General features: G+C 40.7%; 1 protein-coding gene across 1 annotated transcript; it reads left to right on the top strand.

Moving 5' to 3' along the window:
- Positions 1-2,412: 2,412 nt before the first annotated feature.
- LOC142629004 (uncharacterized) lies at positions 2,413-3,003 on the top strand. Its single transcript, XM_075803009.1, has one exon. It carries the CDS (start codon positions 2,413-2,415, stop codon positions 3,001-3,003), a length of 591 nt encoding a protein of 196 aa, XP_075659124.1.
- Positions 3,004-14,791: the final 11,788 nt, after the last annotated feature.

Raw genomic sequence — 14,791 nt, 5'->3', positions numbered from 1 at the left:
AATACAAGTCATCCTCGGCTTACATCCGAGGAGAGTTTCTATTACATAATCAATTCGTCGCATGTAAATTGGGGATCTTGCCCATCATTTTTGTTATCCAACATCCATTGAACCTAGGTTTCAAGCCCACACTCTACAAATTTCATTGTATAGGGCTTTTTGGGCCTGCACCCTTCATACTGTTGGGTTCGGGTGTGAATTGTGACCTTAAAATTGGCGCCGTCTGTGGAAAATCTTGTGTTTTAGGAATTGGAACATTATGACAGGCTTAGGTCCACATTATGCAGAGTCTATGAGGTCCCAGCATGAGGATCACTCCGAGATCGAAAGGGTAGTGTGCATACAGAGCACACCGGTGGAAGTTGTTCATGAGATGGAAGCAGAATCCCTCACGAGGAACATGTAAAAGCCATGTAGAAGAAGATTAACCATTTGAAGAAGAAGTTGTGCTGCAAAAGGCGAAGGTGAATGCCCTTTTTTTGTGACCCTTCTTCTGAAGATAGCCAGGGCAGTGGCTACAAGTCCAGGTCAAGAACTCCTCCTGATCATCTTCGTGGTCATCAGAGCAGGGAATCTTCCTCTAGGGGCTTAGGAAATGATGCTATGAGTAGGGCGTTACACCAAATTTCCAAGTCACCTTTCACACGTAGGGTGGAGAAGGGGAAGCTTCCACGGTGATTCACTCAACCCACATTCACCATTTATAATGGCCGAACAGACCATGTGGAACACGTGAGTCATTTCAATCAAAGGATGACGGTACATTCTAAAAATGAAACTTTAATGTGCAAAGTTTTCCCTTCTAGCTTGGGACTTGTTGCGATAAAATGGTTTAATGGATTGAAGGCAGGTTCTATTAATTCCTTCATGGAACTTACTAGGGCATTTGGGTCCCGCTTCATCACTTGCAGTAGAGTTTCTCGGCCTCTGGATTTGTTATTGTCCATGGCCATGAGAGAAGGGGAAACCCTGAGAACATACTCTAATAGATACTGGGAGATGTTCAATAAGATGGATGGTGATTTTGATGATGTAGCGATACGGACTTTCAAGGTTGGCCTCCCTACTGAACACGACTTGCGGAAATCTCTGACCAAAAAGCCTGTAAAGAGTGTATGTTGGCTCATGGATCGAATTGATGAGTACAAACAAGTTGAGGAAGATTAACAACAGGGTAAGGGAAAAACGAAGGTTATCCCTCAAGAGAGGAGGGATTTTAGGTCGGATAGATACAACAATAACAGGCCCCAAAGAGATTTTGCTGGGCAATCCGGTCCTATTGTCCCACAGGTGGTTAACACTGTATTCCGAGAATCGGTGCATTAGGTGTTGGAGAAAATCCGGAATGAACCATACTTCAAATGGCCCAACAAGATGGCTGGGGATCCTCTGAAGCGTAATCAGAATCTCCACTGCCACTATCATCAGGACAAAGGTCATAACACTGAAGATTGCAGGACTCTGTGGAATCATTTGGAGCAGTTGGTTAAGGAGGGAAGGTTGAAGCAATTTTTGTATCATCCTAGTGGACAAGGAGGTCATTCAGGTTCGGTAAGCCAAGGGAAGCAATTTTTTTATCATCCTAGTGGGTAAGGAGGTCATTCCAGTAATGGATTTATCCACAAGAGCTTGTAACTTGGAGCACGTGCTACCAAATCCTTGTTCATAGCTATTAGGTACTTAACTTCCAATGGCAGTTGTAAAAGATAAGATTGAATATTCTAACTTCTATAGCAGTTGTGGAAGTTAAGTCTGAACCTTCAAACTTCCACAAATATTGGGGAAATTACTAGACAAGTAACCACTCCAAAAGCTCACTGTATAATGACTCATCCACATCAAATAGAGGTAAGTTTTCACTACTCGTAAAAAACTAATTTAAGCATTAGAAGGTTCTTGGTCAGTTCAACCCGGTCTCCTTTGATCTGGTGTCTTTTTCTTTTTAAGCCTTCCAAGCAATCACTAGCCCATTAAAGCTTGGAGCATTCAGCCTATTGATTTTCCATGCATCACCAGTTGTCGCCATTTGTGGGAAGGATTATACTTACGTTTTGCAATTTATCTTCTTAGAAAAAAGGTTGTATGGTCTGGGCAAGGTCAATGGCCACTAGTCCAGGCCATCAGGAGAGTGGAAACGCTTCTAGTCATCCTAATTGAGATCACCAATCAACACCTGTCATGCAACCGCCTTCTATCCAACAGATGTAGTCCATGGCAGCTGCCATGGCGGAGTTAACCTGTTAGAACCAAAAGTTGACCAAGGAGATTAATTTGAGACAACGTCATGAAAGATGCGTGGAAGGACAAGCCTAAAGTCAAGAAGTCAAGGAAGGAGAAAACACTGAGCATGAGAGCCGCTCAAGGGGTACTGCCTCACAAAAGGTGCCACACTTGGAGAGGGAGATGGATTAAATGAGGAAGGTCATGGATAAGATAAGGGAGAATATGAGGAGAGTGAATCCTATAGAAGATCTAGTTCATCGAACTGATTTCCCTTTCATAGCTTCCATTAACAGTTATCCCTTGCTTTCCAAGTTCAAGATGCATTCCTTAGACTCCTATGATGGAAAGTGCAATCCATGTGACCACATTGTAACTTTCAAGACCATAATGCACCTTCAAGGAGTTCCTGATGAGATTATGTGTAGGGCCTTCCCAACCACTATTAAGGGGCCAACACTAGTATGGTTCAGCAAAATACCTCAGAATACAGTTGCTTCTTTTAAGAAGTTGAGTAAGTTGTTCGTCAACAACTTTATCGGAGGACAAAGGCATAAACACTCCTCGTCCAACCTGTTGACCATTGAGCAAGGGGACAATAAGAGTTTGCAATCTTTTATTACTCGTTTCAACAGGGAAGCCTTGACGGTAGACGAGATGGATGACAAACTATTATTAGTAGCCTTCTACAATGGAGTTAATGCAAATTTATTCATTCACAAGCTTTATGAACAAGAACCACAAACCATGGCTGAACTCGTCCATTTAGCCCAAAGCTTATGAATGTAGAAGACGCGATCATCGCCAAAAAAAGGAAGAAGGCAGAATGAATGGAAGGAAAGTTCCAACGTCATTCGGAACAAGGCCCTCACTCAAAGAAGGCCAGAAACAGGAGAAAGAAGGACAGAGATAACAAGAAGGAAAATTTGTCCTCAGGACGAAGTCAGCATTACACGCCTTTGAATGTTTCGCTCGACCAAGTACTTATGCAAATCAAGGACGACCCATCCTTGAAGTGGCCAGAAAAAATGAAGGGAGATTCTAACAAGCATAATAGGAACAATTATTATCGCTTCCACAGAGATCACGGGTATGACATGGACGAGTGTTTTGACTTGAAGTAGCAGATAGAGAATCTCATCAAGCAAGGAAAATTAAGGAACTTCCTTAGACGAGATCACAAGGACGAGAAGCTGAAGGGAAAGGTAGACGAGAACCACAAAAGAGTTATTATAGGAGGAACCTCAGTAGCACAATCGTCCAAGTTAAGGAAGACGTACCTAAAGGTGGTACAAAGCGTCCAACTCTCTAGACGACCCCCAAGGACGAGGGGGAAAGATGAGTAAGCCATTACATTCACGGAGGAGGACGCTAAAAGAGTTTGCCACCCATATGACGATGCGATCGTCATCACTTTACTCATTGCTGATTGTATGACTAGAAGGGTGTTGGTAGATAATGGGAGTTTAGCAGACATTTTATATTATCCTGCCTTCTAAGAAATGAGGCTTGGACGAGATCAACTCCGTCTAATAAATTCACCCTTGGTAAAATTTGGGGGGATGAAAGTGCAACCCATGGGCACTATTACGTTACCTATGGTGGTAGGAGCATATTCACAACAGATAACCAAGGAAGTAAATTCCTCATTGTAGACTGTTCGTCTTCGTACAATGCCATTATTGGAAGACCGACTTTAAACAGTCGGAAGGCAGTGACATCCACCTACCACCTATCAGCCAAATTCCCAACAGATTATGGAGTAGGACAAGTGCAAGGAGATCAATTAACTGCTAAAGAATGCTACCTAACCATGTTGGCTATGGACGAGCATGTGCAGACGATAAATATAAAGGAGAGAAAGGTTACTACGGAGCCCACTGAAGTGCTGGAAGACGTTCTCCTGGGCGAGGATAACCCTAAAAAGTATACAGGGGTTGGAGCAAACATGGAGAAAAAGACGAAGCAAGACCTTGTCCAGTTTTTAAAGAAGAGCATTGATGTGTTTGCGTGGAGTCATAAGGACATGCCAAGTATTGACCCTAGAATCATTACCCATTGTCTAAACATATATCCTTCCTCCAAGCCCATATATCAAAAGAAAAGAGTTTTTGCTCCTGGACAAGATAATGCCATTGAAGAAGAAGTCCAGAAGTTGACCATGAAAAAATTTATCCGGGAAGTTTTTTACCCGGACTGGTTGGCTAATGTGGTGATGGTTAAGAAGGCTAATGGCAAATGGAGGATGTGCATGGACTTCACCGATTTGAACAAGGCTTTCCCCAAAGATAGTTATCCATTGCCACGCATCGACCAACTGATGGACTCAATTGCGGGTCATAAATTGCTAAGTTTCATGGACGCCTTCTTAGGCTACAATCAAATAAGGATGGATGAGGTGGATCAAGAGAAGACATCCTTCATTACCAGTCAAGGTTTATTTACGAGGTGATGCCCTTTGGTTTGAAGAACGCAGGGGCAACTTATCAAAGGTTGGTTAACCATATATTTTGTACATAGATTGGACGGAATGTAGAAGTTTATGTAGATGATATGTTGGTAAAGAGCTTGGACGAGGAAAAGCACTTGGACGACCTTCAAGCAAACTTCAATACTTTTAGATGATATAACATGAATTTGAACTCGAGCAAGCGTGGTTTTAGTGTTTCATTAGGAAAATTTCTTGGGTTCATGGTTTCACATAGGGGAGTTGAAGCAAATCCTGATAAAATCCAAGCGATACTGAATATGGAGCCACCAAGGAATATCAAAGAAGTCCAATCTCTCATTGGATGAGTTGTCGCCCTTAACAAATTCGTCTCCAAAGCTACTAAGTGTTTACCATTTTTTAAGGTTCTCAAGAAGGCATTTGAATAGATGGACGAGTGTTAAAAAGCCTTCCAAGACCTCAAGGCCTACCTCACAACAACTTCTCTACTAAGCTCGTCTATACCAGGTGAAGAATTATATTTGTACTTAGCAGTGTCTTCACATGCAGTGAGCTCAGCATTAATTAGAGAAGAAGGGAAGATATAGAGGTCAGCTTATTATACGAGCTGAGCATTAAGAGAAGCGGAAAGACGATATCCTATGATGGAAAAGCTAGCCTTTGCTTTGGTCATAGCTTCTAGGATGTTACGACATTATTTTTAGGCTCATGTCATCAATGTCTTGGCATATCATCCACTTAAGAAGGCGATGAACAAGTTGGAAGCCGCATGACAACTAATCCAATGGGCCATAGAACTTAATGAGTTTGATGTTAGGTACCGACCAAGAAGCGCTATAAAAGCTCAAGTATTGGCAGATTTTATTGCAGAGTTCACTCCCAGCCAAAGTGGGTTAGATGAGATTGACGAAGCTCAGAAGTAGGTCGTCTATGTAGATGGTTCGTCCACATTATATGCAGGAGGAATTGGAGTTGTACTAAAATCCCCTAAAGGGGACAAGTTGAAATATGCAGCTCGTCTATAATATCAGATAACCAATAATGAAGTTGAATATGAAGCTCTCCTTAAACGGTTGGAATTGGCTAAGTCCTTAGGGGAAGAATCAATAGTTGTCCAAGGAGATTCTCAGTTGATCATAAATCAAGGAAATGGAATGTGTGAAGCTAAGAAAAATCGGATGAAGAAGTATCTTAGCAAGATGAAGCGGCTTGTCAAAAAATTTAAGGAAGCCAGTTTTGTTCAAGTCCCAAGGAAGGAAAATATGGAAGCAGATGTTTTGGCAAAAGCATCTTCGGTAGAGGGGGCTATGGACGAGTATGACAAAGTCCAGTACATGCCAAGTATAGACCTTCTAAAGGTACAAAAAATTGAAGGAGAAGAAAATTGGATGACTCCAATAGTAGTTTACCTCAAAGATGGAAGGCTTCTAGAGGACAAGGATGAGGCTAGAAAGTTAAGGATTAAAGCTGCTAAGTATGTTCTCATAGACGAGGCACTAGAGAGTTAAGGATTAAAAGAGGCTTCTCTCAACCGTACCTAAGGTGCTTAGCTCTGGATGAGTCAATCTATATGTTAAGGGAGGTTCATGAAGGAGCATGCAGAAACCACTCAGGAGCGAGAGCACTAGTCCATAAAGTCGTTCGTGCAGGTTACTACTGGCTGACTATTCAAGCAGATGCTAAGGCTTATGTCAAGGTGTGTGACCAATGTCAATGCTTCAGCAATGTCCCTAGACAGCCATCGGAGTATCTCACCTTGATGATGGCCCTATGGCCTTTTGTGCAATAGGGATTGGATATCTTAGGTCCATTCCCACTTAGAACCAGGCAGTAGAAGTTTTTGGTAGTAAGGATTAATTACTTTACCATTTGGGTGGAAGTCGAACCCTTAGCCAAGATCACGCAGCAGAATGTCAAAAACTTCATTTGGAAGAACATTATATGTAGGTTCGGGGTACCTAGGGTACTATTATCTAACAATGGACAGCAGTTTGACAACACACCTTTTAGAGACTTTTGCGAGCAATTTGAAATCAAGAATCATTATTCCTCACCCTCCTACCCATAAGCAAATGGACAAACATAAGTTGCAAACCGATCCTTGTTGAAAATCATCAAGACTCAACTTGAAGGGGCAAAGGGAGTATGGCTAGACGAGCTACCAGGTGTTCTATGGGCTTACAGGACGACCGTGAGGACCACTACAGGGAAAACTCCTTTCAAACTAGCCTATGGGAGCGAAGTTGTGATACCTGCAGAAGTGCACATGGCAAACCACAGGGTGATGAAGTATCAGGATGAGGATAACAAAGAGCAACTTCGTCTCAACCTTGATATGATAGACGAGGTAAGGATGAACTCGGAGCAAAGGACAGCTAGGTATAAAAACCTCATAGCCAGAAAATATGATGCAATGGTGAAACCTAAGCATTTCAACATTGGCGATCTCATCCTAAAAAGGGCCTCTTTGGCAATCAGAACCTAGCCCATGGGAAACTATAACCTAATTGGGAAGGACCCTACATGGTTATTAATTGCAAGAGACAAGGATCTTATTACTTAGAAGCCCTGGACGGGAGAAAGCTAAAGCACCCTTGGAATGTTGAGCATCTAAGATATTACCAGTAGGATATCAACCTGGATGAGCATCACTCTGGACGAGATCTTCCTAGACGTTGTGGTTACCCTGAACGAGTCGAAGTTATGTGTTGCTTTTCATTACTTGTGTTTCTTCTTAGTATTATGTGTTGTGTTTTAATTCCCCTAAAGGTGCATGTCTCTATACTATGCACTGTCTATGGACTATGGACGAAGTCATGGATTTGGTTTGTTTGTTTATATATATCTTTAATTCCTTAAAGGAGCCAGCTTCTAAGCATGTGCCAAAACTTGTGGACGATGTTTTGTAAGTAGTGTTTGGGTTTCCAATATATAAGGTTGTGTGAATTTCCAGTTCTCATGATGATGATGCTTTCATTAAAACTAATCCACAAGAAGGCGAAAAGCCCTAGACGAGTAAAATCTCTGAACGCAGGGATGTAACGTCTACATACTTTTCTTAAAATAAGGATAAAGCAGAAAAATAAGCTTAAGGTGTATTCGTCTAACCAATGGACAAGGAAAAACCTAAATCATATTTGTCCAAACCAATGGACGAGATAATGCGTGCACATAAGAATATTTAAGAATCCACAGATAAATGTAAAAAGCCAAAACTGTCCAAATCTTTGGACGAGTAAAAGCTGAAAATGTCTTGCTAAAAGACAATTGTAAACCGTCCAAGATATGGACGAGCATTAGAACTAGCTGTCAAGTCTTTGGACGAATAAAGCTGGTGAAGGCAACGCCATTCGTAAGACGAGTTACACTTGTAAAATTTAAAGAATGGTAAAAACATTAAACATAAGGGAACTTAACATGGATGAGCGAAATGCCTTCATAAGTGGACGAACCACACTTAAAATCCAGTATGATATGGATGATATAAATAAAGAAAACTCGTCCATATAATAACATGATCAAAAGCAAATAAAAAGTGATGGAAATAAAGATTCATTCATAAAAGTTTAGAAAAAAAGTAGATGACCACCGTCCAAAAACCCTTATAAAGTAAAGCCTAAAGGCAATTGTTTGGAAACTCGTCCTAAAGGTTATAGACGAGTGGAGTGTACTTAGATAAATTTAAATGGTCCAAAACAACGAACCTCATACTTTTTCACATTTTTTACATTTTTTCCAAAACAAAGAGAAGAAAAGAAACTAAAATGATAAAATTTCATATTTTTTCACATTTTTACTGTGGGGGTTTATCTCCAGCTTTAGGCTAGTCTTGGGTAAGCTGGGTGGTAGCATCGTCCTCAATATTAACGTCTTCAGAACTCGTCTAGAGGAGAGAGCTTGCAGCACCAAGCTGGAGTTTGATGAAGCTAAAGTCAACTTCAGGTAAGTGTTCTATAGCGTCCATGCGAAAATCTTCAAAGCCAGTAGCATAGTTCGTGTCCATAAGGTCAGTGAACTGGCTGAAAGCTCTAAACTCCTCAACACTGTCCTTTTTCGCATTCTCTAGAAGAGTGCTCAGCTTGTCATTCCTTTTTTGAAGATGCTCAAGACGGGTGTCCTTCTCGACAATGTCAGCCTTAAGCTCCTTGACGAGGTTTTTCAGTTCTTTGACCTCGTCTTTGGCCTTGCATACCACTTCAGCCCAACCCCTACAGTCATCCTTAACCTTTTGGATCCTCGTCTCAAGCTTAATCCTCTCCTTGTCCATCTCTGTGGCCTGCTTGGACGCTGCAATGAACTTTGACATTGCCTACACAAGAGGTTAGAAATTCCGTTAGAGGAGAAAAAACGTAAAATGACAAGACGAGGTAAAAGTGAAATTACATACCTTGAAAAGGTCATGAACAACAGAATGTTCAAACTCTTTCAAGGACATGTCATAGCACGTACGTCCTCATTAGTCACGGCTTTCTGAAACCTTTCCTAAGACAAATCCTCATTTTCAACAAGGTTCATGGGAACTCTTGGAGGAGGTTGAGACGAGGCAAGAGCAATGGCCATGGACGGAGTAACTCCAATAGGCTCAGACAAGTCTACATCATGAATTTGGATGGATAGTTGTTGGGAGGTAGGAGGGACAGTGGGGCCTAGCTTGATGACCCCAGGTTTGGACGACCTATGCTTTGCCTTCTTCTCTTTTTGACGACTTGGAAGGTTTTCCAGGTCAACGGTTTTAGATAAGTTCTTTCTTTTATCTCCATCAGAAGGGCGAGGCTGAGACTCCGTCTCTGGTAAGGCTTCCTCATTTACTACCACCCCTTTTCCTTTATTTTCTTTCATGGTTGCCATCCCTGAAAAGAAAAATGTTAGAATTGATTAAAAGATAATATTCAAACAATTTCCTTATTAAAAAGAAGAAGAAAAGAATCTTACGTCTACGAATAGTAAGTTTGTGGGCTATAGCTTCAACAAAGGGTTTAAGACCAAATCCCCAAGTCGCTAGACGATTAAGGGTGACCAATGAATGGAAACTCCTGTCAGTGTATAGACAAGCTCTTGGAACGTGTTCAAGATGGAGCCTATTCAAGGACGATCATCTAACAGCTATTAAAAAAAATAAAAATAAAAATAAAGAGGGATTAAACGATTATAAAGAAAGGAAAAATATTGAATAACGAAAAAACATAGCTTCTGGACGAACATTCCCTATCTCTCCAGCATAGGAGGCAAATGGATCCCTGCCAACCTCAACAGGGTGTCCAACCTAGAAACTAGAGACGATGAAAAACTCCGCCTTCCAGTTTCTATCAGACGTTAAGAGGGACTTTATTAATCTACAGTCTTTGCCCCTGGCTGTGAACTAGTAAAAACCAAGGGATTGACTAATTTCTGAAGGCTTGTAACAATAGAGGAACTCGTCCACAGTGAAAGGACGATCCCCTTCAAACACTTCCCTCCATAAAACTTGCATAGAGACAACCAGCCTCCGTGCATTGGGATTAAATTGACATACTCCTAAACCTAACCTAGTAAGTAACTCCCTAAAGAAGGCATTAAGAGGCAACCTAAGCTCCCTTAGAAGGTAGGCTTCATAAACACCTATTCCAAGACGAGGGTCACAACACCATTCCCCTTGGACGGCTAACCTAGGGTTAAGATCGTTTGGAATTTGATACCAACTCCTAAGGGAAGCAAGTCTTTTCTCATCCGTCTTGGAATGGAAGCCAACGGCCTAACTGTAAATGGTCTCTACCTCGTCCAAATCAGTAGACGGAGGAACACTCGTCGAGGTGCCAGCTTGTGACCTTGAAGCTGTCCTCATCCCAAGATGTTCCTGAAAAACCTCTAAGGGGACCCTAGGAACACCAAACGTGTATTGCTCATCCGTGGTATTCCCCCTCACTGCTACTATTGCTACTCCTACTACTATCATCACTACTAGAACCACTATCACTAGTACTGTCATGGTATTCGTTTACTTCCTTGTCAACACTATTGCTAGACGAGGACATCTTGAAGAAACTAGTGAAGGAAAACCTATGGACGAGGAAGAAGAGAATACCCGGATCTAGACGAAGGAGGCCTAAGGACGCAGGAAGACTCCTAGACGAAGGTGCTAGATGACAAATGTCAAAGGAGAAAATTTAGGAAACGTGAAGGGTAGGAGAGGAATTCTACTATTTATAAGTAGCAAGATTTGGTATCTGGAATAGTGCAACCAACTAGAAGATGCCATGTGGCCTTTTCCTCAAAATATTAAATCGATGCGACAAGCTAGCCAACGAAATTATGATACGTGGCATGATCTGGAACATTCAAATTCGAACAAGGCAATGATGACACGTGGCACAACATTTAACCATTGGAATAATGACACGCGTCAAAAGTCAACAGTAACTTCAACATACTCTGGACAACCTTTGGACAAGGGGGCAACTGATGGGGAACTAAAAATCAAACCATCTCCATTTCGTCCATAAGAGTCGTCCAAAGCCAAAGGTCAGCCTAAAATAATAAGCTCGTCCATGGACGTAAGAAGGTCGTCCATAAACATGAGGGTTGTCCAAGGGAAAGCGCCTGGATGACCTCCTAACACTTAGGAAATTTCCAGAAACGGATTTATCCACAAGAGCTTGTAACTCGGACCACGTGCTATCAAATCCTTGTTCATCGCTATTAAGTACTTAACTTCCAATGGCAGTTGTAGAAAATAAGATTGAATATTCTAACTTCTATAGCGGCTGAGGAAGTTAAGTTTGAACCTTCAAACTTCCACAAATATCGGGGAAATTACTAGACAGGTAACCACTCCAAAAGCTCACTATGTAAGGACTCATCCATATCCAGTAGAGGTAAATTTTCACTACTCTTAAAAAGTTGGAATTCTTGAGTCACAGAGAAAAATCTAACTTAAGCATCGTAGGGTTCTTGGCCGGTTTAACCTGGTCTCCTTTGACCTGGTGTCTTTTTCTTTTCAAGCCTTCCAAGCAATCACTAGCCCATTGAAGCCTAGAGCATTTAGCCTACTAATTTTTCGTGCATCATCAAAATCCAATAGGGTGGCAAGAATGACAGCCAATAGACCCATGGGCACAATAAGAGGCAAAGACAAAGTGAATGGGTCAAGGAAGCCCAAGAAAAGGGATAACAAACCCCATGGGCCCACATGGCAAAAATAACAACCAGCAAGCCCATGGGCATAGCAGGAAAAGGAACGATTGAAATAAAAGCCCGGTGAGCTGAAAGGGCAAAAACTTCTACCTAGACAATATCCAATTCATGAGGAAAGGAAGGGAAATGATACAGGCTCAAAAGCCCGTGCACCTTTCATGCCGTGGGAGATAAGCACAAGCACAGCATGCGTGGTAGAAGGAGACAAGGCAAGAATAGCAAGAATGTCGTAGGAGTAAAATAAGATAAATACAAAGGATAGTGGAGCTCATACAAGGGCTAGAGCACCACCTACCTATACCCAACCGATACTAGGGAGGTGGGCCCTTAGTCAAGGGATTCAGAGGGTGTGGTTTGTTAGTGGGGAGAAAAGATGGCCTATTCAAGGGTTCCTGCCGATGCTTCTTTTGGAGGAGTGCCTTGCTGGGATAATATTTCACCCAAAAGAGCCAAGCAAAGGGCAAAGGCCACTTGATGCATGTCATAGAGGTAAGTAGTGAGGTAACCTAATCCTTATCCATTAAGGGAGGTATAAATTGAGGGAGGGGGAAACAAAACAAGGAATTTTTTTTGGAAATGGGGAGTGGTGTAGCAAGCATGCTCTGAGCAGAGGTAGTGGTCAGACAACCAAGGGGATGCTCATAAAAAACCAAAAACGGTTGGTGGAGCCTGAGGGATAAAAGGGAGAAATAATATAGAATCAAGTGGTATAAAAGTGTAAGAGAGGTAACCATGAGACGGAGATAAGAGTAAGAAAGAAACTAGGAACTAGAGAACAAAAAGAAAACTAAGTGGTAAAAAAGAAGAGAGAAGACACTGCAGAAATAGGGGCATGCATCAGTAAACTACCTTTTCTCTCCCTCATGACACTCCCACCCTTTGAGACTCTATGAATCTGAACCCAAAACCATTTAGGCCATTTTTCCAGCACGGGTAACTTCAATGGCAAATGTCTGTAACGAGGTTACCCGTATTGGGGTTTGATTCCTTTTTCGGACTCGATCCTACTAGATGATTCAACCCAGGATTGGGAAGTAAGCCATTTCTATTACAATTATTTAGATTCATCATTACTACCTTGTGGTGGTGACTTTTAGTTTATTTGATACTGCCGTTGCTATTCTTTTTACAGTAGTGTTTTATATTATTAGCCATTCTGCTGTGATATCTTTTGCTCTTTCTGTTGTATTTGTCACTCTGTTGTAACCTTTTTTTTTTATTTATTTATCTGGGGTATTAGTTATTCTGCTATATTACTTATCTTATTTGCGGTATTAGTTATTTTCTGCTGCATCAGTTATTTTGCTGTAACCCTCCACTTAACATATTTTATCGTAGAAGTTGTTCTGTTGTAGTATTCTTTGTTGTGTTAGACATTTATTTCGTCACGACCATACCTATTGTGCCTAGCCTGCCACACCATTCCCAAGTTGTCTCAACATTGGGCATGCCTAGCTTGCGCACAATCTAGCCTGCGTTATAACTCCCAAGAGGCTGGTCTCGAGTCCTTTACCTATTAACTCACAGGCCTTGGTGTAGCAGACGAGCCTAGGCCCATCAATGTAAAAAAGCCCCACACCCACAAAATTGTAAGGAGAATTTCAAAGAGAAAATCCTAGAAATCCATTTGAGAGTTAGAGATTGTATAACCACAATCATCTATACATTTCTATTAGTTTTCTTCTACTTCTACCTCTCTAATTACATATCCTTGAGAGGTTCTTAACCCAAACACATACCTCACCCAATTTGAGTGTTGGGAGTTGTTTTGGTGCCTATGGGAAGCTTCGGATGAAGCCATTCTTTGGTTGATACAATTTGGAGCTAATTGTGGTATCTAGATAACTAGTAAAGACAAGACTTGGTGAAGTCCATTGGGAGTTGGAACTCGGAGGGTTCAAGTACGTTGGGTAGATTAGGCTTGGAGGGTTTTTTTGATATCCTTGTACTCCAACTTTATTCATTAGTAGATTATTTTAGCTTGGAGGGCTGTGGAGAGGTTTTTACGCCAAGTACATCGTTATTCCTCTTTGATAATACATCGCGGTGTTATCTTGTGTTTGCATCTCTCTTCCCCTACTCCTTGTGCTTTATAATTACATGTTGATTATGTATGCCTATGCACTAGGTAGTAGTCCCAGTTAATTGCACATTAATTACTCTTATTCTGCACTTAGTTGAGTAGATTAAAAGCAATTTAGCCATAATTTTAAAATTTGGGGTCAAATTAAGCTTTCGTGTTTTACACTATTGAGCTTTCAACTTCTTTAGAATCCCCTTCAAACACAACCTAAGAGAACTTTTCCTTCACAGCAATTGAGATTGTCTCCCATGCGGCTATAGCTTCAGCCCAGACCATTGAACCCTTAGGGAATCTCTATGTGATCACTAATCTAATAATAAAAAAATTCGTTTGACTAGTGTCAAGACTAACTTGATGTAAATATTTTTGTTATATATAAGAAAATAATATATGTTTAACCAATGTAAAGAATAACTTTATATATAAACTAGTTGTGATGCACAGTTTAGTTAGCAAATTTTAGATATCTTCACTTTATTCAATGTTACAATAAGTTTTTTTTTTTTTTTTTAAATCAAAAGATTCAGAGTTTATAAATTAATGAAACAGAACAAAAAATATATAACTACACAACAGAAAAATATAAAAGAAAGATGGCATACCCTCAAAAGGATAATCCATGGATATAGTCTTAGAAATCTACCAAATAGTTTCAAATATTAGCAAAAAATAACCCAGGAATTCAAAAGTTAAAACTTCTAAAATGCAAAAAGAATTTAAAGAATTAGAAGATTCAGCACCTATAAATTATTGAAAAAAAAAAATATATATATATATATATATATGTATGTATGTATGTATGTATGTACAACTACACAATCGAAAAATATAAGACAGGAAAAAATTAAATTAGATAACAAAAACTTCAA

This window comes from Castanea sativa, chromosome 3 (assembly GCF_040712315.1).
Source record: "Castanea sativa cultivar Marrone di Chiusa Pesio chromosome 3, ASM4071231v1".
Lineage (NCBI taxonomy): Eukaryota > Viridiplantae > Streptophyta > Magnoliopsida > Fagales > Fagaceae > Castanea > Castanea sativa.
The sequence above is the reverse complement of the archived record's forward strand: the minus strand, read 5'-3'. Positions and strand labels throughout refer to the sequence as shown.

Bases quoted from the DNA above. Each gene is read 5' to 3' on its own strand.
- LOC142629004 (XM_075803009.1), top strand. From the start codon at position 2,413: ATGAGGAAGGTCATGGATAAGATAAGGGAGAATATGAGGAGAGTGAAT.